Source organism: Cyanistes caeruleus, chromosome 13 (genome assembly GCF_971803275.1).
Source record: "Cyanistes caeruleus chromosome 13, bCyaCae1.hap1.1, whole genome shotgun sequence".
Classification (NCBI taxonomy): Eukaryota; Metazoa; Chordata; class Aves; order Passeriformes; family Paridae; genus Cyanistes; species Cyanistes caeruleus.
Window position 1 is genome coordinate 11,843,676 of NC_141713.1, and position 25,920 is coordinate 11,869,595.

Below are 25,920 nucleotides of genomic sequence, written 5' to 3' on the forward strand. Positions count from 1 at the left end.
TTCGGGAGTTTGTTCGCTTTTTTCAGTAGTGTACTGCCTTGCTTGACCCCCTGGTATTTATATCGGCGCCTTTCCCCAGCAGGGGCGGGCGGCCCGGGGCGGCGCTGAGGGGGGCGGCTTTCCCTCAGCACGGGGCGGGGAGCGCGGGAGCAGCGCCGCCATAACGGCACCTTGCGGCGGGAGCGAGCGGTGCCGGGCCGGGAGGGCGGCTGCTTCGTGCGGAGCGCTGCAGCCACGCCGGGAGGGTGCGGAGCTGCAGCCGGGCACCCGCAGCCCTGCCCCAGCACTGGCCCTTGCCCTGGCCCTGGCCCTGTCCCCACGGTGCCGTTCCCCGTCCGGGCCATGTCCCCTCGCGGGCGCGGGCCCTTTAAGAGGAGGCGCCTCCTTTAAGAGCCGGCCCCGCCGGGCCGCGGGCGGCTCGCGCGAGCGGCGCCCTATGTGACGTCAGTGCGCGGCGCCGGCGGGGCCGCACTGCCGCCATGGCCGACATGGCGGATCTGTTCGGCAGCGACGCGGACTCGGAGCCCGAGCACAAAGGTCTGGGGCGCTTCTCTCTCTCTCCTCTCCCCGCCCGGGTGCCCCCGCCGCGGGCTGCGCCGCCCGCCCCACCTCGCCTCTGCCGCGGTCCCCGATCGCGGGCGGCAGGGAGGGAGGCAGCGGCGCGGAGCCGCGGGCCGGGGGGTTGGTGGCTGCAGGGGAGGTTGTTCGGCTGTACCGAGTTCCGGAAACCGAGGAACACCTGGCATTTTCAAAATTCTTGTCCGCGTTGCTGTAAATTACTTTTTAAGGCAGGTGTTCTTTTATTTTCCTGTTGGAAACAGCCATTTACCAGCCTCGGCACTGAGGAGTGGCTCCATTGTCATAAACCTCCCTGGCTGGATGACATGGATTAAATACAGAGTGACAGTTTTGGGTTTGTAGGATCTTATAAGCCGCGTCTATATAATTACTTGTTTAAGTCCTTACTATTTCAGTTGTTATCTTCGTTTGTGTAATTCTTTATTCCTTCTACAGTTTTAGAATCTTAGATCACAGATTGTGGTTTGAAACTTATTTGGATATCCATCATTTTTCATTGAGCTTTTCTTTGGCTGTGCTTTTAATAGCAAACATTCTATTTTACTATTCTCAGTAACTTTGTTGGTCTTGCTTACATTTCTCTGTAGGTTCTCTCTGGGGGTTGGGTTGTGTTTTTGGGGTTTTTGTTAAAGGAAGGCACATCATCTCATGTGCATCCTCAGAGGGACATCCTGACTCTTGAAAGGGTGACGTTTGTTTTGCAGATTCCGATTCTGGCTCTGATTCAGATTCCGACCAGGAGAACGCTGGCTCTGGGAGCAATGCTTCTGGGAGCGACAGCGAGCAGGACGACGACAGGGAGGCAATAAAACCCAGTAACAAGGAGTTATTTGGAGATGACAGCGAGGACGAAGGGGCATCCCGTCACTCGGGGAGCGACAACCACTCGGAGAGATCCTACAACCGCTCGGAGGCCTCGGAGCACGAGGACAACGAGCAGTCGGACGGGGAGCAGCACAGCGCTTCTGAGGCTGCGCACGACGACGACGAGGATGAGCGTGAGCATGGCTCAGAGGAAGGCAGCCGTCATTCGGAGGGAGATGGCTCTGAGAAAGCGCACTCAGAGGACGAGAAGTGGGGCAAGGAGGACAAAAGTGATCAGTCAGATGATGAGGAAAGGCAGCAGAACTCTGACGATGAGGAGAGACAGCAGAACTCTGACGATGAGGAGAAAGTGCAGAACTCAGATGAAGACGAAAGGCCGCAGGTGTCTGATGATGAGGAAAGACTCCAGAACTCGGACGAAGAGAAAATGCAGAACTCTGATGATGAGGAAAGGCCTCAGGCCTCGGATGAGGAGAAGATGCAGAACTCTGACGATGATGAAAGGGCCCAGCGGTCTGATGAGGAGAAGATTCAGAACTCTGATGATGAGGAAAGGGCCCAGCACTCAGATGAGGAGGAGCAAGAGCACAAATCCGGTAGGACTGAATACAGAAATAATGATTTGCTGCTGGTTTGGTCTCTCTTTATTGTTTTGTTTACATTGGCCTGAAAAGATAGAAACTTCAATGTAAAAACATTTATTACATAGCTTTTAACTATAGTCATCTTTGCAATTTTTTTTTCACGCAGCACTTTTAGAGCTTAATTAACAGAGAGGAATTTTAAAATTTGTGGACCAAAATTATTAATTTGCTGAGAATAATTATGCTCCTTAGTAGAGTCTGCAAGGGGCAGCGATAGTGAGGATGAAGTTCTGCGGATGAAGCGGAAGAAACCAATTGCATCAGATTCAGAAGCTGAGAGTGACACAGAAGGGCAGAAAGGTAAATGGTGGGGGAGTTTGTGGAGTTTTGGATCAATTAATCCTCCTCTTGAGCGTGCCATTCATCACAGGGCTTGGTAGAACTGGTAGCGTTTGCTGTATGGTGTCATGGAAATAACAAAACAGACATCAGGAGTTCTGTGTGGGAGGCACACACTGATCCTCTCCAGTTAGATCTGTCAAGTTTTCTCTTCTGTAAATGTTCTTTCATGCATTTTTACTGAAAGATACTGAAAAATGGTTCCTTTAATCAGAGCAGCCCAAGGAACCTGTAATGTGTTTTGTGATGGTTTAGGTGGCTGAGGAAGAGATGCTTATTTTCTGAGAAGTAAAATCTTCAAAATGCATGGTGAAATTTCTTTACTTCTGTTCAGTTACTTGAATAAGGATTATCTTATACTCTTCTGTAGCCAGTTTTCAACTTGATTTCCTTATTTGATAAGTAAATCTTGCATTAGGGCTTTGTGGCACTTATATGTGTGGTTTAAAATTGTAATTTTTCTGCTAAAGAGCATGCAGATGTCATGGATCTGTTTGGAGGTGCCGATGACATATCCTCAGGGAGTGATGGAGAAGACAAGCCACCAACCCCAGGACAACCCATTGTGAGTGGACTTGACTTTTGAGATAATTAACATGCCATTCCACTCTAAAGTGCAGAACACTAATTGAGTTTGGTAATATTCTAGTTAAAAGAAAGAGTAGTGAGCATTACATAAGTAAGTAGCCTTACAGATAATTTTCTCCCAGCTGAAAGAATTGTTGAAATCTTATACATAACAATATCTGATTTATCTGCCTCACCCCATCCCTGCTCCACTTTTTGTACTTAAAAAAATATTTAAAAAATAGTTTGATTGCTTCTAAGTAAAATGCAAAGCCATGGCTCTCTCTGGTACCTTATTGCAGCTATTTGAGAAATATGTTTTTATGATAATTTTTCATCTTTTGTTCATAATAGATAAAAATAGCTTCTTTAATCTTGTAGAAGGTGTCCCCCAGTCTCCAGTGCTCAGCTCTCTTGACTCCTTTGCTGTTCTTTATTGTCTTTGGTCTCTTGAGTTTGCACTGGTGCTTGAAGTCACTTGAAGTGCCACATGACACTGCTGAATTGAATTCCTTTCAATGAAAATGCCTGAATTATTTTATCCAAATCTTACTGATCTCTCTGTGCCTATGAATGACTTTTCTTTAAATAAAATGTAATTATTAGAGCAGCAGTAGCCAGATAGATTTTTCTTACCTATGTTCCTTTTCTTATTTTTCACTAGGATGAGAATGGGCTGAGTCAAGAGCAGCAGGAAGAAGAGCCTATTCCAGAGACCAGAATAGAGGTAGAAATACCAAAAGTAAACACAGACTTGGGTAATGATTTGTATTTTGTGAAGCTGCCCAACTTCCTCAGTGTGGAGCCCAGGTAATTGCACGTTAAATACAGGATTGATAAAGTCTTCTAGTGTTTCCCTATACTGCTTTTGTTTAGTAATACAGTTAAATGTGTTTGCCCTATTTAAAGCTGTTGACATTAAGATGCATATTTTTGGTTGTGATTAGTCAATAATAATGGCAGTTATTTTCTAACCAGGTAGTTTTATTATGAAGTTTGGTTTCAGCAAATATTAATCAATATTAAGATTGAATAGCTTACTGTCTGTAAAAAACAGAGAAAAATGTGGTTTAATTGAAAGCACATGCTGTCAGTTGAATTGTAAGCATAAGTTTAGGCTCTCAGAGATGTGAAAGGCAAATGCACACGACCTTTATGCACTTCCCAATGATTAAAAATATCATCTTGAATTTCAGAATAAGGCCTTTTTATTTGTGTTTGTTAAATAAACAACTCTGCAATAATCTGGATTAATTTTCTTAGAAGAATAAATAATGTGTTGTTAAATTTGTTGCAGACCTTTTGATCCCCAGTATTATGAAGATGAATTTGAAGATGAGGAGATGCTTGATGAAGAGGGTAGAACTAGGTTAAAACTCAAGGTACAATATGAATTTTCCTTTTGTCTTTTACACTTACCTAGGCACTTCCCTTCAAAGTCTGTTTCAGATGTTTTGGAAGGGTGTTTTGAGTTTTCAGATTATAAAAGTGTGGGCACTGAGGAAAGTTGATCTATTTTAGTCACAATTTTTTAAAAAGGTTGACAGCTGCATTTCACCTATAAAAGCAGTACTTTTCACCTTTATTTCTTTTCATGGTGCCACAAATTACCAAGCCTTTCCAACTGCAATTCTTGACTTATATAGAGTATATTTTACCACAGTATTCCTTATGAGCTAGAAAAACAGTTTTGTTTTTTTCCCCCTGCAGGTAGAGAACACAATACGATGGCGGATGCGACGAGATGAGGAAGGGAATGAGATCAGAGAAAGTAATGCACGGATAGTTAAATGGTCAGATGGAAGGTTAGTTTGCACTCTTTGTTACTGAAGTAATGCAGTTGTTCTTGCAGTGACATGCAAAATTGGAAGGTCAGCAAACTTTGACATCAGTTCTGCACGGTACAAATTATTTTAGTCTCAGTGCTTTGAAAGGTTTATGCTGTGCTTAGTTTAGATTGAAATATAATTGTTGGCTAGATATAAAAAGGAAACATAAAGGCTTTCTCCATTTAGTAATGAGGCAAAAAAATAGGCTTCAGTGGCTTTATCAAGTAACTCATGTGGGAATCTCTTTAAAGCATGTCCCTCCATTTGGGCAATGAGGTCTTCGACGTGTACAAGGCACCGCTACAAGGAGATCACAATCATCTGTTCATCAGACAAGGGACAGGCCTGCAAGGACAGGCTGTGTTCAAGACCAAGTTAACCTTCAGGTACACTGCTGTTCTGTATCAAATGGTGATACTGTTTCTGCAAATAAGTATTGTAACTAGTGTATAAAGATTAGATGTATCGATTTGAAAAGCTTCAGGGCTGCACTGGTTAGCAAGAATGTTTTCCAAACTCAGTTTTTCAGCAAGATTTATCCTACATTAAGTTGGGAGTGTTAATGTGCCATTTCCTGCATTATGTAGGGTACATATAGATTTTTTGTATATATGTTTTAATTTGTGTTTTTACATGCAAATCCTCGTTTGAGTCAGAAAAAATAATACTATTCCCTGAAATTAATCTTTTGTCTGAGGTACAGTTGCTATCAAGATGACAACTGTTTCTTGAGATATTGGTGTAAACAGTGAGGATGGATGTTTAGGTTGATAAGGGTTGAAAGTTGTAGGATTGTACATCATTAAGGGTAAAAAAGGCCTTAGAAATCTTTGAGTCCAGCTGTTAATGGCTGGAGTGGTGATTTTACTGCTGTCTTCAGTAACTGTTACAGTGCACACAAATACTTCTTAAAAAGGGTTGATGCTTTTACTTCTGTGCAGATGAATCTCTGAATTCTCAAGTATGCTGGCCCAAACATTGTCTTTTGAAAATGGCTATGTTCCTTAAAGAAGTTTTTAACCCCTAGCAATTTTTTATCAGGCCACACTCTACAGACAGTGCCACTCACAGGAAGATGACTCTGTCTCTGGCAGACAGATGTTCAAAGACCCAGAAAATTCGTATTTTACCAATGGCAGGCCGTGATCCAGAGTCTCAGCGCACAGAAATGATCAAGGTATTGTGGCACGGAACTCTGTCATCTGCTGCTTTAATTTAAATTTTCACAACTGTAATACAGCTGGACATTTTTGAATATTCATTATTTATGAAAAACAGTAATGTTTTGGTGTTTTAAGCAAGAGTTACAAGCCCAGGGTGTGCCTTGCTTAACCTTGCAGATGACAAAAACATTTGCAGCCTTTACACTGCAGTGAGATTATTTCAAAAGGTGCAGTGGAATATGAGGTGCTCCCGAGATGGTTTGGGTCTTTTTTTATCCCTCAGTCCATGTCTTGTTTGTTTGGACAGAAAGAAGAGGAGAGGCTGAGAGCTTCCATCCGCAGGGAGTCGCAGCAGCGCCGGATGCGGGAGAAGCAGCACCAGCGGGGGCTGAGCGCCAGTTACCTGGAGCCCGACCGCTACGACGAGGAGGACGAGGGGGATGATGCAATCAGTCTGGCAGCTATCAAAAACAGATACAAAGGTGGCATCAGAGGTAATCATAAACCTTAACAGCTTGTCATTAAGGCCTGTGTGATTCAGATAGGGTGATTGCACAGGAGAGCCTTGGTAAGATAGGATTTTGCCAGTTCATTTGATACATGAAGAGAGGTTAATTCAGTTTGTATAAGTTTATTTGGTTTACTCTGGACTTAGGTTCTGCAAACATTTTGTGGCTCTAAATGTAAGACATTTTTAATATTCTCTCTTCCTCACCAGTTTCAGATAAACATTTGTCTTTTTCTTTTTTTCTGGAATGTGCAGAGGAGCGTGCTAGAATCTACTCTTCAGACAGTGACGAAGGCTCAGATGAAGATAAAACTCAAAGACTACTCAAGGCAAAGAAACTTAACAGTGATGAGGTAAGAAAAGGACTGTTCTTAGGCTTTATTTTTAATGAGGAACATTTCCTTCACTAGATCTAGTGTTTAAACTTGGGACTTCTGTGGTTTCATGTACACTGTGATGAATGTGTTACTTGACTTGGCATGCTTTCCATGGTAATTAATCACCAATTTCTTATGCACTGCATTAGTTCAGAGAGCTGAGTGATTCCCAAAGCAGGACAGTATTGTTATTGTTGATTTAAAGATGGAAAAATTTATGCAGAATTATGTAAAATGACTTTACCAATTATGCAGGGAGTAAGAAGACTTAATATTGGAATCCTAGTTCAGCGTTACCTAAGTTACGTGGTCCTCTCCTCTTTATTATGAAAATAGTGGAAGCATTTTCACATATCATTTCTGCTCTTTTTAAATAGTAGAGTTAAAAAATTGAGTTAAAAAGACTTACTGTAATTGCTAAACATACATTTTCTATCACATCAGTATCATCTGAAACACTGGGCACTGATTGGGCCCTGATCAAATTAACTGTTAGCTACAGCAGTAGTGCTTTTTCCTACTCTAAAGTGGTGTATTATTGGTTTGTAGTTTACAACTGCTAGGTATGATTATATGAGTCTTTGTGAACATTGCATTTGAGGCTTAGTTCAAGTCCTGTCACTGCTGATACAGCAGTGCAGTGTTACACAAGGACTAAATTGCTCTCATTTTCATTTCTGTACTGTGTTCCCTGTAAAGTCCCTGGGAAGTCTCATTCCCCAGCCCTTGGGTGTTTTCTGTGTGCTGAACGCAGGTTCTTGGTGCTCTTACAGAGTCAGCTGACTTATTTGCACTAATAGGCATTGTAATGTGAAGGGGAAATAAAAATTTGTTTTGTCTTCTAAAGACATAGATTCTGGCTTTTTGTTATACATCAGGAAAATTTAATATTTCAGAAAATATAACAGCCATAGTGAGTCATGTAGACAAAACTGTAATTTTGTGAGCCCTGTGAGCGTTTCTTAGAAATTGAATTTTTTATTTTTAGGACTCTTACTAGTTGTGTTAGTTGATGATACAGCAGTGTGAGGACCTGGCAGTTCCATTCTCTCAGAAGAAAAGGTCTAATCAGCAGCATTTCTCTGCTGCCTGAGGAGCAGCAGCATCCATTTTAGAGTGCCTGGGAGGTAATGCTCCTCTGGGGCCTTGGAGTGGTGCTGCAGTGTCACACAAAAGGACACTGCTGCTCGAGCTCCTGTGTTCAGTCCCTGCAGGGGGAGTGTGCTGTTCAGTGCAAACCCACATGAGGAAATCTGGCTTCCTGGTACACTCACTTGCTTTTGCCTGCTGTCAGTCCAGAGCAGGGCACAAATCTTTGTGCTGATAACAGTGTTACCATTACTGCAAATGTCACTCTATTATTAAGAATACACTTTATCACCACACAGCAAGTAGCTTCACTGTTGCTGCAGTTAATGGGGATATTCTGCTGAACAGGAAGATGACTCACTGAACAATAGCCCAGCTAGATTACAAGAGAATGTTTGTTCTGAGGAAGAAGCTATCATTGAGATTCCCACCCCTGTTAATTTCTGTTTTCCATGCTTAAAATTCCTTTGTAACTGCGATTCTCTTGGTACTTACTTAATATGTTGTTATAGAATCAAATGATTTTGGATAAATAATTATTCCTTAGAGTTCTGAAACTCTAAAGTCCTAGAACTCAGTGTTTCCTCCTTAAAATCCAAGCAAGTTGCTTTCAAAAAAAATAAAATAGAAAACCAAGCCCACACTTCCAAAACCAATAAATGGAAAAAGGGATGAGGTTACTTAGACCTGAGAGTATTTTTAAAGACATTCTTTTTTAACAAGAGTTGAGTTACCACTTGTTCTTCACGTCACAATTGATGAGTTTTGCATGAGCAACTCGTGATTTAAAATGTTGTTTGGAAGGATGATTTAAACTGAACTGGTGGAAATGTACATGAAGCAAAAATCAACCTGTTGGTTCCATGAACTAAAAACTATCAACCCTATAAAAGTCTTTATGGTACTGCTTGTAAGCAGGTAATTAACTCAGTGATTTGAGCCTTTGACCAGCTCTTTGAAGCCTCATAAACTATAAACAGTTACATTTCTCAGACTGTAAACTGATGTTGAATCTGAGTGCCAGTGATTCCTCCTAATTTTTTTTTTCTTTATGCCAGAGAGTGGTTACTTTAGTTTTGTCTTTCTAATGAACAAAATGCCTGCCCACTTCCTGAATTTCTTCTTTGTTTCAGTAGCTCTGATTCAGGCCATACAGATATAAATAGTTGGAAAACTTAGCCAAGCTGCAGGGCTTGAAGGAAAGGGCCTGAAGGAAATGTGTGGGTCTAGTGGAAAATGCACTGCAAATTCGAGGAGGTGTCCATGCTCATGAGCCCTGCTGTGAGTGTCTCTGCACGTGCTGTTAATGCAGATAATGCAGAGACTCTGTGCATGCCATGCTCAGAGCAGGTGTGGATGCAGGGCCAGCGAGGGGCTGCAGCTTCCTGGACCCTCCTGGCCTGGGGTGTGACACTGGGAGCAGCCACTCAGTGCTGCTCAGAACCAGCCCTGCTTCACAGCAGCACAGAATGGAAAAACTAGGACTAGTTATTTTGCTTTTCTTACAAAAAAGACTGAGGTCTTTCTGTTGTTATTCTGTGTTTATTTTCTATTTTTGCTACAAATATGGTGGTTTATTTTTGTCCCTTTTTTGCCTTCAGGAAGGTGAACCTTCTGGAAAGAGAAAAGCAGATGATGATGATAAAGCAAGTAAAAAGCCTAAGAAATACGTGATCAGTGATGAAGAGGAAGAAGATGATGATTAATATTAAGGAAGCGCAGCAGTTGCTTTTTTTGTTTCTGTTTTTTCTATATATATGTTTATATATATTGTACAGTTCTGTTTGAGCACAGATGTAAGTAACCATAAGGGGCTTATTTTGATAAAGGAAAATTCCTAAGTCTGCGTTTCTGGTGTGAATAAAGTTTTTTGGACTTCCTTTGACTCTAAGAGTTTTGTCTCATTGCAGCAAATGTTGTGCCAGGGATCATCACGGTGCTGATCTTCATCTTGCAAGTGCATTTCAGCATTGAGAGGTGTAGCACCTGGTTACCAAGGTGAACTGGTCAGTAACTTAGTGGGGTCATTAGGAGAAGCCATGCTAATCTCTGTGGAATGCTTAAATGAGAACTTTGCCTGACAGGGGATTGATGATAGAGCTTGCTAAAAACATACAGTGGTACAGTACAACTCATATTCCTTATTTCCTGTTTACTGGACAGTACATTACTATGCTGGTATAATTTGCTGACTAAAAATATTTCTTGCCATGTTTGAGTAAATCATTTTAACTGCATGAACTTCACAGTTAACTGATGACATAAGACATTTACTTTTCATGCATTGAAGTCCAGAATGAATATCTGCATCTTGCCTGTGCAGTAATAATAATAATAATAATAACAGTAATAATATTAGTCATGTGTTAGTGATGTAAATGTCGGAGTAAAAGCACTTTGTTCAACAAAACTGACATTTCTGCCAGCAGAGCTGAAAGGCTTCTTTAAAAGGTGAAATGAATCACAGTGCAAAAAATACAACATGACCATAGTGTCTCAGAATCTCCTGTAATTTTTATGGTGCCATTTCCTCTTGTTTCTGGTTGGTTTTATAAATGGTTTTGCTTAGCTGGGATGTCACTGAGGAGAATATTCTGGACAGAAGCATTGCTGCGTTTACGCTTCTTGTAAACACCTTGACCATGCAATACCAGCTGTAAAACAGTAGAAATAACTGAACTTTTCCACTCTTTCTTTCAGAGATGAAATACCCATGTGCAGTTTTTCTCAGAGAGCATTCATATGTTATCTGTGCTGCTTTTTTGGCTGACTTCTCACACAGCCCTGCAGAGCCTGAATGGGACTTGAAGTTGAGAAAGCAAAGTAGCTGAACTCCTTATAAACAAAACCATTGAGTGATGCTGTGCAAAGTTCATGATGTGGATTTGTGTTACATAAGCTGAAATGAAGTAGCTGGCAGTTACTGAAGAGGGACTGGTCCCCACCTCTCTCCTGCCAAACTGAATTTGGCTTTTTTCTAAAACAAAAGGGAGAAAGTGCCTCATAGCAGGCATTTTGCTTGTGACATTCCCTGGCTCTTTGAGTTAGAGCTTTCAACCTGGACATCTTGCTTTTGTCATCTTTAACTCTTGACAGTTGTTTGCCACAATGCTCTACCTCCACTTCTGTCTGGAAGGCACCAGAGTGTTGTGGCTGCATAGCACAGAGCTCTGCATGTGCAAATATGTTCTGCAGAGCAGCTGACTGCAGTGGAGACTGCAAGTAAGAAGTGAAAAAATTCAGCTTGGACATCTGAGTGCCTGAGAAACTCTTCCTTTTTTTTCTTAAATAGTTGTCTGAGAGTTTCTGTGCCTCTTTAATGGGCAGATAAAGTCCTCCAGCTGCTGGAATTTTGACCCTGTAATCCTCTTAGTTTAGACCTCTGCTGGGAGACTGGTTCCTTACATGAGGTTACCTGCTCTCTGTTGGTAACTTCAGGAAGAAGCCAGCTGTTTAGGAAGGGACTCATTCTATATGGATGTAACATGCTGTACTTTTCACATAAAAGCCTCCCAGATACCTCTAAAAAAACAAATTTGGCATATGGAAACACAGCACCATTTCACTGGTAATGTGTTTACTTTTATACCAGTTTAATGGAAATGTTGGCTATTTTTATTTTTACTACACTCCTAAGAGTCAAAATGTTCTAATCACTTTTGAAAGTTTGATGCTGACTAAGCCTTTACTAAGTAAGTGGTCCACTTTAGCTTCCAAAAATGAGGCTTTTTGTGGATTAGGAAGATGAAAAGAAGTAATTTTTACACTGTCGTCTTTTGTAAATTGCTCTTTTAAAGTCTTATTTAAATGTGGGGTTTTAGAAAGTGTTTTCTCAGCTTAAATTGGTTTAACAATCATCATGTAATTAAAGTCACTTGAATGAACTTAGCCTTATCCCCAGTATTTTTTTAGGTGTGGGACTAATGTATGGTTTTATATAACTCGAAGACAGTTTTTGCTCTCCCTTTTCCCAGCTTCTCAGTCTGTCTGTTGATGGAATGAGGGTGCATAAAGCCTGTTCTAGTGCCTGATGAGAACTTGTGGTAGGTTGGTAAAAGGTTCAGGTGTGTTGCACGGTGTCAAGAGAGCTCAGCCCTGAGTGGGCACTGCTGTGAAAGCAAAATATTCCTCAGGTAGGAGGGGGCAGATTCCCTGGGGAAGTAAGTTTTCTTCTTCCTAAGTAGGATGTGCAAATGAAGCTTTCTGGGGAAGAAAGACAGGTATCTCCAGTGGAAAGGACCAGAATTTATTACTAGATGTTCTCTAAAGTTTTCAGGACAAAATGCTCTTTATTTCAGCACTCAGTGCAGTGTGCAGGTACAGCCTGTGCCTGGTCATTTCAGGTCTGGACTGAAACCTCTACAAAAATTTGCCAAACAATCCAGGAAGCAGCAACACAGCTGCCACAGGGCAGGTTTGAATAGACCTGTCAGAGCCCAGGGAATGCTGCAGGGAGAGAGAGAACATCCCCGGCACGAGGATGTCCTGGGACTTTGTGTAGGTCAGGGAAGAGCAGCACAGCACCCTGCAGGCATTGCTACCCACTGACCCAAAGTATTCCATTATGGAATTACATCTTCAGATAAACCCAAGGGCACTTCCTTCTCTTGCAGTCATGGATAGTGGAAATACATAGGGAATATATTGACTTTTATCTTGACAGCCAGCTAATTTGATCTGGCTGCCTTTACTGTACACATGCTGGAGAGGATGTTGCTGTGAATAAGTGTTTGATGGGTATTAAAATAGCCTCATCTCATTTTAAATATCCTTAATTCCAGTGGGATGGAAAAAAATATGGGGCAGGGGAATGAATATTCAGGAGTTGTCCTGACTGAAGTAATGAGTGAATGTGCTCCAGAGTTTTCTGCAGCTCTAACTGCCCTTGTTCTTATCACAGAGGTAACATCTGTGTATCTGTTTAGGTTATTTATGGTGCTTGTCTGGTTGATAATTAGGTTTGTGTCTGCTGTGACTGCTTAGGTAATGTTTTCCCAGGATCTCCCCTTGCTGGATTTTGCTTTTATTGTAGGGGAGGTGTAGAGAGCTCCTGCAGAAGGGTTCCTTCCTGCCCTTCAGCTCACGTCAGGGGTTTGATGCTGCAAACAGCTCAGTCCACTGTGCTGTTTCCCCAGCATCTAAGGGGGCTGCATTTTCTTTTGGAAGCAGTGGGTTCACAGCTGCCTTGGATGAAGGCTTTTCTGCTGTGAGCTGAGTGATTGATGCTGCTTTCACAGCAGTGTCAGTGCACAGAGAAGAGCAAAGATGTGGAAGCTTCACACCCAAGCCCTTGTTAAGACCCTTGCCAACAGTGAGCTCTGGGAAGCTCTTGGAGCAGGGGTCCTGTGGCTGCAGCTATGGTTTGGCACAAGGAGTGACAGGGGAGCAGTAAGGACTGGGGAGTCCAACTCTCTGCTCCTCACAGGGCTGCTTCAAACTAAACCATAGAGCATTCAAACACTTTCTGAATTCTGTCAGGCTCGGTGCCGCTGCCCTGGGGAGCTGTTCCAGTGCCTGGCCACCCTCTGGGTGAAGAACCTGTTCCTAATGTCCAAGCTGAGCTTGCCTGACACAGCTGCCCCATTTCCTTGTGTCTGTGGCTGGTCTGCAGAGATCAGCCTCTGCCCCTTGAGGCAGCTGGGGGCTGCAGAGTGCTCCCCTCCATGGTGCTGCTGGCTGTGGGGCACCTGCATCTGGACATCACTTCAGATTCATTATCAATTAATTGTAGATAATACCAGCTTGAACTGTATCTTTCTAAACAAAAAAGAAAGATACTGCTTTGATAGTGTCCTGAAATTGCTTCTCCCAAAGAAAACCTTGATTAGAAAAGTTGATTACTAGAGAATCTTGATTCTTTCTGTGCTAAGGAGATGCTGTGAGCTATTGGTGTGGTCCCTTTGCACACAGGAGAAGAACCTTCCTATATGAGTGAGTCAAAACTCATGAGGGACAGATAAGGAGGGACTGGTATTTTATGAATACCACTTTTTTTATTATTATTTTATTTATTTTTTTTATGAATACCACCCCCAGGTTTTTCTCACAGATATCCATATATATGAATGTGTATTTTCCACTTTTTACATCTCTCATGGTCAGAAACTTCCTCTAAATCTACAGATGAAAATACTTACTGGACATGATTGCAAAGTGACCACATTTAAACTGAGGACATTTCACTAATCTGTGGATGTGTTACCCTTTTGCAAATCCTGTTTGATCTCTCAGAAATAAATAGGATTATTCTGAATCTCAGACTTTCTCAAACACTAAACTTGAGCAGCTGCTGGCATGTAGCAGGCAGCACCATGTATGTGGTTGTCTGCCTAAGATTTAATCCTGCCACAGCACAGCCTTGCTAGATACTGGGGAAAATAAATTTCTGAATGCTGCACTACCAGTTTGAAGGCTTGAGTCACTTTGTAATTTGGCACTATGCTGGACTCCAGGGCTGCTGTTTCCCTCAGCTATTTACTGCCTCTGCTCCTGTTTTTATCTTGGGACAACTTTCCCTTCAGATAGCCAGCAAAATTTTTGAGTAAACTGGATTATCTGAGATTTTTCAAGCCATTTAAATGTCCTTAATCCATGTGCAGTGACATTTATTAAGGGTATTCTGGATTTACATGTTGGGAATTACATATATGTGCAAAACATTGTGATTACAGTGTGTTCCTGACAAATACACCTCTGCAGAAGTCACACACTGTGTGGAGCAGCATTTTTAAGTCTGATTTCTGACTCTGAAGTTACTTGCCAGAGATCCACACCATGTAACTAAGAGGAGCTGGAGAGCTGGGAAGAGGCTTCTGTTGGAAATGCAGATGAGCTCATGCTGAATTGAGGCTGTGGATTGGAGAAGGTTGAGAGTGCTGACCTGGATGCTTGGGACAGTTCACAGTTTGGATATAGCATTGGATGTGACAGTAGTTTACAGCTGACACTTTCCTGCACAGAAATACCATTCCCAGATAAACTGGAAGGAAACTTGTTTAGGGAAATAAATTCTTTTCAGTGTCATGGACTTCTTTTGAGCCTCTCCTTACCCCTGTTTTTGTTTTCTTTCTTGTCTTCCTTTCACAATTTATTAAATCTCTTCAGACTTTCCTGGGCCAAACAGGTTTCTGTTGTTACACAACATCATCCAAGGTGTGCTAGCAGATCAGCTCTATTGCCAGGGACCTAGAAATGAGATCTCCAGCTTTTTGACAGAGTTAAGGTGTCACTTTTGAGGGGATCTCTGGGGGTGGTTTAGGACTGGTGTATTTCATGCTGTGGGGCTGAACTCTGAGCATATTTCTTTTTTTCTCCAGCAGACTATGGTTGTAAAATTTTAAAAGTGTATATATCCTTTCCAAGGTTATTAGAGATTTTAGGTAGATTGGCTTTTCAAAGGGCTTTGATCTTGAACAAGTCCAGCTTTTAGGGTTTTTCTTACACCACATTGTTTCAAAAACCTGAAAAGCTTTAGGATTAAAGGAAATCTGAAATGACATAGAGGGGGGAAAGTCTTGTTGTTCTGGAAGCAGGGAAGGGGCAGAACTCCTAGCAGGTGTTCAATGTCACAGAGGGGCTGTGCTGGGTGAAGCTGGGTCTGTCTGAATGTGCAGCTGCCCTGGGGCAGAGCCTGCAGAGGAGAGCTGCAGAGGGCTGGGATCTCTGCCTGTGGAGGGGGTGTCTGATCCTGGCTGCTGTGCAGAGGAGGGCTGCAGAGGGCTGGGATCTCTGCCTGTGGAGGGGGTGTGTGATCCTGGCCTCCCACACCAGCCAGGGCTGCTGCAGCCCGGGCTCAGAGAGGCAGAACGTTGCTGCTTGCTCTTCGAGAAATGTGCCAATTAATGAAGAGTGGGCTCACAAATAAAAAAACCCAGGCGTACCCTGGCTTTCTATAAACACCCTAATTACTCAGAAGTACACAATTTGTGTGCCAGAAGGATGTGTTTTTCAAATCATTATTCCAGATGGTTCTTTCCAAGCCATATAAATATATGTGTTTTAAAACTGGCAACAAAGGCTGCAAAATAGACTGAAAACTTGCATTATTAAAAAAAAAAGAAAAAAAAAGAAAAAAAAAAGAAAAAAAGGGAAAGAATAATACATACTAATGCAATTTAGGCTGACTATATATATATATATATATATAAAAACCTGTATTCAGCAACAAAGGCATGAGGTATCTGCCTGTCCCCACAGCCCTGAGTGCCATACCCACAGTGGCCCAGGAGCTCCTGAGCCTGGCCAGTGCAGCTCCAGCACCTGCCTGCCCTCCTGTTACTCACTGCTGTGTCCTTCCCCCTGAGCTGTGTGCTTGCCCTGTGCTGCTCTCCTGCAAGGCAGGGCTGCATTTCCACTGCTACTGCCTGAGTTATGGCGTGTTCAGCACTTCTCAGGCAAGGTGTAACTTTATTCTGCTCCAGGGTAGTTCTTGGGAAGGCTGCTGTGAGCTGGGAACAGTGCTGCTGTGTGTGAAGGCTCTCTGAGGCTCAGGTGGTGACTGGGGCCATGGTGTGGCATGGCAGGACTGGTGTTACATGGCAGCTTGCCTTACAAACCCTTTAAAGGTTTGGAAAGCAGGAAAATGTTTGCTGAGATGTAGAGAGTAGCAAATCTCTAAAGCCAAAACTCTGCAATACAGAGCACTGGGTGCCTTGGTCATCAGGTTGCTTGGCATGAAACACCAGTGGGTTTAAGTTCATAGAAAAATAGGTTTGCACATGGACCTCTGTCCTCTGAGACAGGATAAACTTGATGTAAGCTTTTCTGACAGATTTTAACCTGTAATTTCACAGTGCTGGTTGTGCTGGTTAGCTGTCTCCAGTTTCCCAGAGTTTTCTGAGTCTCAGCTCACCTTTTGCTATAGCTTCAGTCCAGTACATTTTCTATGTTTTGTAAACAAGGAAGGGCTGCAATTTACACACCTCCTTTTTGAGCATTTTCCTAAATGTGGTGGTGTCTCTCTCATTCAGTTGTGGACCACTAAGCACTTGTCAGCTCCCATTTGCTCAGACCCCTGGATTATTCCTGCTTCTGGCAGAAAAAAAGAAAGGTGCCTTTAGGCCTTACAACTGAAAGTTCTGTTGTCTGTCTGTATGTGTGGGTCTGTTTTGTGAAGATGGAGGCAAGGCTGCACACTGCATGAGGTCATTTGGAGGTGGGAGATGAAATATCCTTGTGCTTTCGTGTGACCTTGGTAATGCATTGACAGAGCTTTGATGTGAAAAGCTGAGATTGCTGCTTTGGGCCAGCTGTAACTAGTTCATGCTGCTGTTCACCAGTTTTAGGGTTTCAGAAGGGAACAGGACAGATTAGGAGAGAGCAGCACACAGAATTCTTGCCATTGGGAAGCTTTTTGGTTCTTGTGACCGGTTTCCATAGCAGGAAAATACGCAGCTTTGGTTAAACCTGTTCCGTGTGACTTTGTTGTTGTGCTCCAGAATGATTCCTGTACTTAGCAGCAGTGTTGAGCAGTGTCAAATCTCCTGTTGCCAGATAGAGAGTGGGTGTTGTGGCAGTGTGTTTGTGCAGAGAGGAGCTGCTCCGGCAGCTGAAGGGCAGCTGGCAGCTCTCCTGCCTCGTCATGCGCGCTGGCAGGCGCTGCTGGACTGATTCACCGCCCCAAAATAACCTGCAGGGCCAGGGTGTTCCTGTGAGCCCCGTGAGCCTCAGCGTGATCAAGGGGAGACAATGAGACTCCCCTCTGCAGTGCTGCTGCATTTACCAAACACGAAGGGGATTTGTGTTCTGAGCTGTAGATCCCAGGGGAAACAAGCAGTGGCTGTTTTCTTGCCAGATGTACCGAGGTGATCCCACAGGTGCTTCCATGGAGCTGGGAAGAAGTTTCCAGTCCCAGTGCTGGTCAGGTGGTCACCGGTCCAACAGCAGCACTCCATGCCTGGTTTTCTCATTTTCAGAAAACCTGCCAGCTCTGAACAACCAGAAGTGTTGTTGGTTGGTTCCCAGCCGCCATGCAGAGAAAGGTGGTGGCAGGAAAGGGTTTCAGACCCTGTAGGGGTGAGGGGTGTCTCTGGAGGATGTTCGTAGTAAAACCTGATGATTTTGCCCTCAGCAAATCCCAGGCATTGCTTCCTGAGGTGGAGGGGTGGCTCATGGAAATTCCACCCTGTGTGGACGTGGGCAGCCCTTGTGCCACAGCAGCTTTTTGAGTGGCCTCAGGAGGTACCAGGGCAGAGTGGCCTCTCCCCAGGGCCCTTTCTGTGCTTCCTGACTGCATCTCCCCCATTGCTCTGAGTCCTCTGACTCCTCAGGGGACTCAGTGCTGGTGGCTTCATTCTGCTTCTGGTAAATTCTGAAATGAAGTGTGTGTTTAGCAAGGGTTTTAGTGTCTTTAAAAAATAATATTGGCATGTTTGTTTCCGTTTTCAAGAGCAGCTGAGCACCTTGTTTGTGCCCAGCCGGCTCCCACTCCCCCAGGCCGCCGAGGTGCAGAGCTGCTCCCTCTGCGGCGGCTTTCAGCTGACAATAGTTAATCACCACCTTTTGCAAAATGGCCTGCAATGTATTTTCTTTCTGCTGCTCTTCTGCCAGCCTGCTGTGTTCTCCCTGGTTGTGATTTATAGCTCACACGTGGTTATGCTAATGGGAAGCCTTGCAGGGACAGACGGTGTGTGCTCAGACACTGCTGCAGGAGGAGCTGCCTGGATTTCCATGGATGCGCCTGCCATGGCTCAGTGGAGCCAGCGCTTCATTTAGTGAATGTCTCTCTAACCTGTCACAGTGCTGCCTGTTTTCACTGCAGCATATGCTCTGATGGGGGCTGTTGATTCAGCAAAAGCAATGGCAGCCAATAGAGCTGATCAAATGCTCCAGAAATAGTTTACCACATAAATTATTCAGTGGCTGCTGGTGTTTCTTGTCACATAATGTGTGTGACCACTTGGAGGTTGGTGTGCTCCGGTGCACACGCTTGCTGAGGGGGCTGCTCTGCTTCACTCACCTCTGGTGCAGGTACAAAGGTTTCCTGTGCTCTTTGTGGGTGATACAAGAGGGGAGGGGAGAGTCTGGGAGGTCTGGTAAAGGATTGAGATCTTCTTTGAACAATTCCCAGTTGGAGCGAGGCCAGACAGAGCCTCTGAGAGCCACTAACTCTGTGCGTTAAAGATGTTACCCTCCATTTTTGCCCCAGAGTTCAACACTGCCACGGTTATTTCAGTAAAAGGGATAATTGAACGTGCCCTGGCTGGTGACCTTGTGTCACCCAACTGTGTGTGCCCAAAGCTGGGCTGGCACAACCTTTGGGGATGTGGGAGGGGCAGGTAACCTGCAGCAGAAGCCAGCTGGTCACTGGGCGAGTGGGCGGCTGGCTCTGCCAGCAGCAAACAGCTTTAAGGTCTTTTTGTTTGGTTGGAGAGATTGTGTGTCTTAGGTCTTTCTAAAGTTTGGTTGCTGTCTGATGTGGCACATTTACATTTGTATCAGGACTCGTGGGGTTTGGTTATGTTTTTGTTTTCTGGACCAGGTGCATCAGTCACTTAATGCTTAGGTTGGTTGCACAAGTATAAACCTTGTAGGATATAGATAAGTGGTTTAGGTATCAAGTACTGAGGGCACTGTGTAAAACTGCACCTAAGATAGATCCTTTGTTATCTTCCACCTGTGGGTGTCCCATCACCTGGCTGATTTAACTGGGTCTCACCACAGGACCAAAGGGCTAGAGTCTACAGATTATGGATGTGCAACCCCAAAACATCTTCTTATGGTATGGACAGATTGGGAATGGTGGGGCACCCCAAGACTTTGGATTTTTATTTTTTTTTAATTCTTTAATTGAATTTTAAATAGTTGGCTGATCCCTTCTCCACTAGTGGGCTGCTGGCAGTGCATTTACCGTATGAACATCAACAGTGAGAGGCCCAGCTCCCCTTTCAGAAGTGAGGGAAGATCAGGCCTGCCAGCCTGTCTGGGGCTGTGACTCGCCCCTGCATGGGCAATTTGCATTGCAGATGTGGTTTCCTCACAGGGCAGGGGCTGGAAGGGAGGCTGTGCTCTGCAGGCATCACGCACCCATCCTCTCTGTTGGGCACTACCTTGTCCCTCAAGCAGCCTCTCCAGCAGCCTCGGCAGTATTTTAACCCAGGGCTTGTTGGGGTGAGTGGCCAAAGCAGCCAATTAACCCCTGCCCTGCCAGCCCAGTGCCCTTCCCTCGGTGTTGAGATGCCTCTCACACAGCGTCTGGTAGAAATGGTATTTTCTGTGGTATTTTAGATAAATGCACTCTCAAACACATCCTGTTTGAAACAGCCCTTAAGGATGTGTTGGTCCCCTTAGACCCATGAAAGCTGTGGCAAGCAGCCTGTGAAGCTGTGATGCAGGACACTGTCCTAAGGAGATTGGGGTGCGCCATCCACAGCACCACCTCCCCTAATGCTGCTCATTTCCACAGCCACCTGCTTCCCAGGGAAGAGAGAGGAGCCTTCCCTTGAAGGGGTCTGGGATGTGCTGGGGTCTGAAGGCTCTGTCCCCTGCCCTGCCAGGGAGGCTCTCAGGGCCTGGTTGAGGTGTGAGCAGCTCCTCTGCTCACCCTGCTCGCTGCCACTGCTGCCACCACGGTGCTTCACAGCACGGTGGGAGTGGGACAGGGCTGCTCTGGCAGCGGCTTGTGTGGCTGTGGTTTCATGGTGTGGGTGCTTTGGTGACAACATCCTTCCCTCCACCCTTGGCTTCTCATCCTGGCTTCTGGAACTGAGCAAACCTCCCCTTGTGGTGGCACAGCTGCACACTGGGACTCTGCAGGGCTGCGTTTAACCAAAACACAAAGCAATTTTATGTTACTTGCTTTTAATACTACTAATTTTAAGGCATAGATCTGTTCCTGAGTTAGTGAAGCCCCACAAAAAGTCACTGGCAGCTCAAGGAGCAGCCAGCTGTGAGGTGAGGAGGTGCCAGCCACTCCTGCTGCCCAGGTGGGGTTAACCACACCTCACTGCAGAACCAGGCAGGACTTTGCCTCCTTGGAGAATGACCATCCCTAGTGCAGGAACTCACAGTGAGGGTTTCCGTGGCAATTTGTGCAGCTGGTACCACCTTGAGCACTGAGAATTCATCAAATTGTCTGGAGAAGGAAGGATTTAAAAGTCACAAGTCAAGAGCCAAGTCTCTCCTGACCTTACCTCGGTGGCTGCAGTCAGCACCCCTCACGTGCCTCCCGGCTCTGGTGGAGTGGGAGTCAGCCAGCTCTTCATCATCGGCCTGTGCAGGGAGAGCAAGTGGGAACTGCAGCCTGTGGGAGTATTTCGTGTACCAAAACGTGACTCAAGGTGCAGCTCAGTGCCATGTTTTCTTTAGCAACAAAACCTTCTGACAAAACAAGCCAAAGCCACTTGACAAAACTGTTCCTGCTCCAACAGCTTGGGTTTTTCCTCTTGTCACTAACCTACCTTTGGGGCCACAGTGTAAGTGGGAGTACTGAATTAGTTAAGTTTAAAAAAAAATGTCCTTTTTAAACGGGAAAATTTGCTCCTAAGCTAAGCTCCTTCACTCACTGCCTGCACGGTCCCTCAGCATCTGATAACATTGTAAAGCAAATAGCACTGGCCTTGCAAGTGTGTGTCTGAGGAATCCGTCTCCACCCTGAAACCAGGGGGAGGAGAGGAGGAACTGTATTTTTGGCACAGGTTACTTTGTGTATTTACATTTTTTGCTGAGATGAATTGCCTGTAATGGCCAAATATGAGTGATTCAGTTAATTTGGGGTTCTTTTTCTCCTCCAGCCTCATGGTAGCTTTGCAGTGCTGCAGGGGGATGCAGATCTGAGGCTGTTTCAATATTGCTTACTTTTTTCAGTTTATACACTTCTCCTTGATCTTTCCCGCTGGCAGTGGAGCAGTGTGTAAATGTGTGTCTGTGCTGAGTGTTTGAGTCCATTGTTAGGGTAAATTTGTCATTAGCAGCTGAGGAGGCCGTGCTGGACTGCCTCAGCATCCTCAGGGCAGTGGTACCACCTGAGCTGGGCAGCCCATGCGGAAGGCAGCTGGGAGTGATGGCTGAGGCAGGTCGGCTTAGCTGAGCCCCACGGTGGCTCTGCAGGGCTGGGGCCGATGCCCTGCTCCCTCAGCTGGGAGTGATGGCTGAGGCAGGTCGGCTTAGCTGAGCCCCACGGTGGCTCTGCAGGGCTGGGGCCGATGCCCTGCTCCCTCAGCTGGGAGTGATAGCTGAGGCAGGTCGGCTTAGCTGAGCCCCAGGGTGGCTCTGCAGGGCTGGGGCCGATGCCCTGCTCCCTCAGCTGGGAGTTTTGGAGCAGCTGCTGAACTGGCAGTGTGCGTGGAGCGAGGGCAGCGGGCACCTTCCTCTGCTTGCACTGCCTGCCCACAGCAGCCCTCACTCACTCACTCAGGGTGCCTCTGCCAGCCCTAAGCGCTGCCTGAAAGCAAAGGCTTGTGTCAGAGCAGGAGGCACGGAGCGGAGAAGCACAGCCGTGCCAATGTGCAGCGTGCCACAGGCGGGCAGGGCAGCTGCTGCCCCTGCCTGGGGAAGGACGGTTCTAGAAACCTGGGCCACCTTCCCACAAGCCTTCCTGCTGCACAGCTGTGCCAGGTAAGCTGGGGGGAGGCTCCTGGGTGGGATTACAGGGGTAACTCCTGTGGGTTACAGGACGAGGTGAGGCACGCAGGCAGGTACCGCTGCAGACGCTGAAGTCATGCTCCAGAAAGCATGTTGTTATTCTGACTTGCAATTTACTACCATGGTGTGACTGTGAGCAGGATTTTACTTCTCTTTTATTTTAGTAGCTGAACGAACACGTTTCTCTGACAAGAATGTACTGCACTAGGCAGAAACAGAAAGGAGTTACCTCTTTGGAGCGATACCCATCTGGGCACTGCCAGGTTTCCAATGTCATGGCAAAGGGTCTTGACTAAGATGGAACATGCTACCTTCTCTGTCATCAAGATCAGCAGTAAATGCAGCATCCCCCGGGGACTGAGAGTCCTGGGATTCGTTCTGGGAAAAGCAGTGATGCTGCAGGGCCGTGCTGGTCACGCACAGGTAACCTAACCCAGCCGGAGTAAGGGGAAACTGCCTGCAACACGAGAAGGTCATGTTGTGCTGCTTCTCTGGTTTCCCAAGCTAAGGCCCACTCTGTGTCCCTGAAAGACCTAGGTAAAGCTAAAATTAAGTCAGCCAGATAAATATTTATAGTACAAATGTTGGAATATAATCCTCGAGGGGTCTGATTGCTCTCTCTGTACTCTGAAATGTACTAAAGGGGAAATAATAGTGCTATAAATACTGTCATGTTTAGCTGGGTCATTACCTTGGGGTGTTGCTGGTCCTTCTCTGGGGACTGGAGTTGCAGCAGTGAAAAAAATAGCAGGGAATGGAAAAAGCAGGAGAGGGTGATCCCTTTGCCAACGATGCTTCGTTTGCAAGGCCTCCTCAGTTATGCAATGATTCGTCATTACTGTAGCAATCAGGTTTAAAGTCCTTGCATGTGCAAGTCATGGCAGCAACTCGGGCAGCCCTTGTACAGGCTGCTCAGACCATTTTGTTGCAGATTTCTTTGAGAAGCCCCACCCATCAGATCTCTTTGTGTTGTTTGTGGTGGGGTTTTTCTAGTTTCTTATTGCCTTGTATTAGAAAATAGAGCGGTGCACAAGATTTGAGGATTCAAAAAAAAGTAATAAAATTATTATTGTATTTTTGAAGTTCCAGTTTCCCACACCAATTTAGAGAAACATCATCCAAAATATTTATTATCTATACACAGACAAAGTGCAACTTTCTGTAGTAGAAGTGTTTGATTTGGTTTTGGTCTTTATAGGAGCATGACTTGGTGCTGCTGAGCATGTGTTTCTCCTGGACCAGGCTGCTCCAGTTTCAGTAATAAGTGGGTAGAGTTTGCAAGAATTAAAACCAGCTTGCACAGGACGTGGAAGGACCAAGCTTTGATTGATAAACTCAGCATCCCCAGCTTCTGTTGGATAGACTTCAGAGTTAGTGTGCTCCTTGGGCCATGAAGCTCCAGCTATATGCAAACCTTGCTGTGAAGTGTTTATTGTTCTGTTTGGTCTGAGATCCCCCCACGGAGGGGAGGCTGGCTCCCAGTGCTGGGAATGTGGGGGTGTGCCTGCTGCCCGGGGCTGCACCAGCCTTTCTGCTTGCGTGTTGGGAAGCGGCTCCAGGAAAGGCAGGAGGGAGCTGTGTGAAATGGTGCTTGCCTTATTTTCCAAGGGGAAAGCCAGCATACGTGCAGGGACTTTGTCCATCCTTTTTTCTGCATGGTAACTGGATCCCAGGTTATCTCCTTAATGTCCTTTCATTTGTACTTGTTAGCCCTAAGCAGCCTTGCTGCTCTGCCTCCTGTTGCTCTGTAGTTAACTCTGACACTGTGCAGCACAGCAGCCTGGGCAGGAGTGCAGCCCTTTGGGATAAGCAGGTGTTGGTTACCCTGCACATGACACCAGCACTGCCATAAATCTGTCTGGCTGGTGCACTCAGAGTGTTTCACTCCCTGCAGACAGTGCGTGGGGTATATTTAGGGTCATGACTATGTTTAGTACATGGTTCTGAAATATCTGACAGCCAGAAGGTCTGGGCTATGGGTGCTTTGGTGTTTGAGCACCAACACTGAGCTGGAACTTTCTCCTCTGACATCAGTGTTTAGGCTATGCAACCAGCACAGTTGGTTCTGCTTGAATTTATGTCATCACTCTGATGCTGATTTTCAGCTTCTCTGTGACAATAGAGATACTCTGAAAGAGAAGGAGTAAAATCCCTTTCCTTTGCCAAATGTAGAAGCAATGATGTGCACAAAGTAAGAGGACAAAGTGTGCTGTGAGGGGCGTTCTGGCCTGGGGCTCCTGGCATCAACCACTGGTCCCAGGGTACCTGAGTGTGTGTAGACCTCTGAGTGTCAGCGTGATGGAGGAGATCCTCTAGCAGAAAGAGAATTCCATTTCTCTATTGTAAATCACATTTGGCACGAGTTTCATCTATTGTCATCATTCATCTTCACACCTACCTTTCTACACTCTTGTTCCCTTGACTGCTGGTTCAGATCTTTCTCTTGTGGTTGTGTCTTGTTACATGGAATGGGTGGCTGCAGTCACTCCCCAAACACCTGCTGAGCTCTGGAAATTTTATCACACATCAGTCAGCATCACATGGTAGGACTAGATTATACTGAGACAAAACCCTATTTTTATTCTTTTTCTTTTTCTTTTTCTTTTTCTTTTTCTTTTTCTTTTTCTTTTTCTTTTTCTTTTTCTTTTATTTTTCTTTTTCTTTTTCTTTTTCTTTTTCTTTTTCTTTTTCTTTTTCTTTTTCTTTTTCTTTTTCTTGTTTTTTCCCCCAGGTGGATAGCTGAAAATAGCCTTGTTCAAAACAGACCTCCCACAGAAGTCTGTATGAGTCTGGCAGACACTAGAGCTTGAAAAGTGCTTCATGAGTTCATTTTGACTTCGTAATTTGTATCAGCATTTGGAAAAAAAAAATAACACTGTCTCTTCTTCACTGAAGAGTTTTCAGCTTTGTGCTTGACAAGTGAATTTATCTGATCATGTACAAGAAGACTTATTTTCAGGTGATTTCCTTCTGATGTCGAGCCATAAAGCAGCCTGGAGTCTGATCCCAGAGGACCTTACCCAGCACTGGCTGCTGGCTGCAGCAAACAGTCATTTCTTGCAAATAATTAAACCCCTGTGGAGCATCAACAGCTGGGTTGCTGATATTGCATTTAAATAAGAAGGAGAAACTGTAGGTGATGCAGGAGAGTTACTTTGAAGTATTTGTTCTCTCTCTAAAGTACTTTCTAACTGAAAGCAGATGTCTATCAAATCTTCCTCTTGCCAATTAAATTTAGGTCTGAAATTGCTGCTTCTGTGGAGTTTCAGGAGGTCCAGCCCTCACAAGCACATCAGCTTGTTGCTCCAGCTGTGCTGTGGACTGGTGCAGGCTAAGGCTGTGATCCACAGCAGCCCAGACCTGGCATGCTCTGCCCACTCCTGCTGCCCTGTGCTGCAGGTACCAGGGCAAGAACTGGAA

General features: G+C 45.0%; 1 protein-coding gene across 2 annotated transcripts; it reads left to right on the forward strand.

The window, feature by feature from the left end:
* Positions 1–11: 11 nt before the first annotated feature.
* On the forward strand, positions 12–9,805 carry LEO1 (LEO1 component of Paf1/RNA polymerase II complex). Of its 2 annotated transcripts, none has more exons than XM_086848410.1 (12): positions 12–537; positions 1,284–2,000; positions 2,244–2,348; positions 2,858–2,952; positions 3,619–3,764; positions 4,252–4,336; positions 4,665–4,759; positions 5,035–5,169; positions 5,825–5,960; positions 6,254–6,440; positions 6,710–6,807; positions 9,522–9,805. In XM_086848410.1, the coding sequence occupies exons 1-12, from the start codon at positions 480–482 to the stop codon at positions 9,624–9,626; spliced, it is 1,962 nt and encodes a 653-aa protein (XP_086704536.1). In that variant the 5' UTR covers positions 12–479; the 3' UTR covers positions 9,627–9,805. The 2 variants fall into 2 exon arrangements, with proteins under 2 accessions (XP_086704536.1, XP_086704535.1); XM_086848409.1 differs by having other exon boundaries at positions 127–537; positions 2,241–2,348.
* Positions 9,806–25,920: the final 16,115 nt, after the last annotated feature.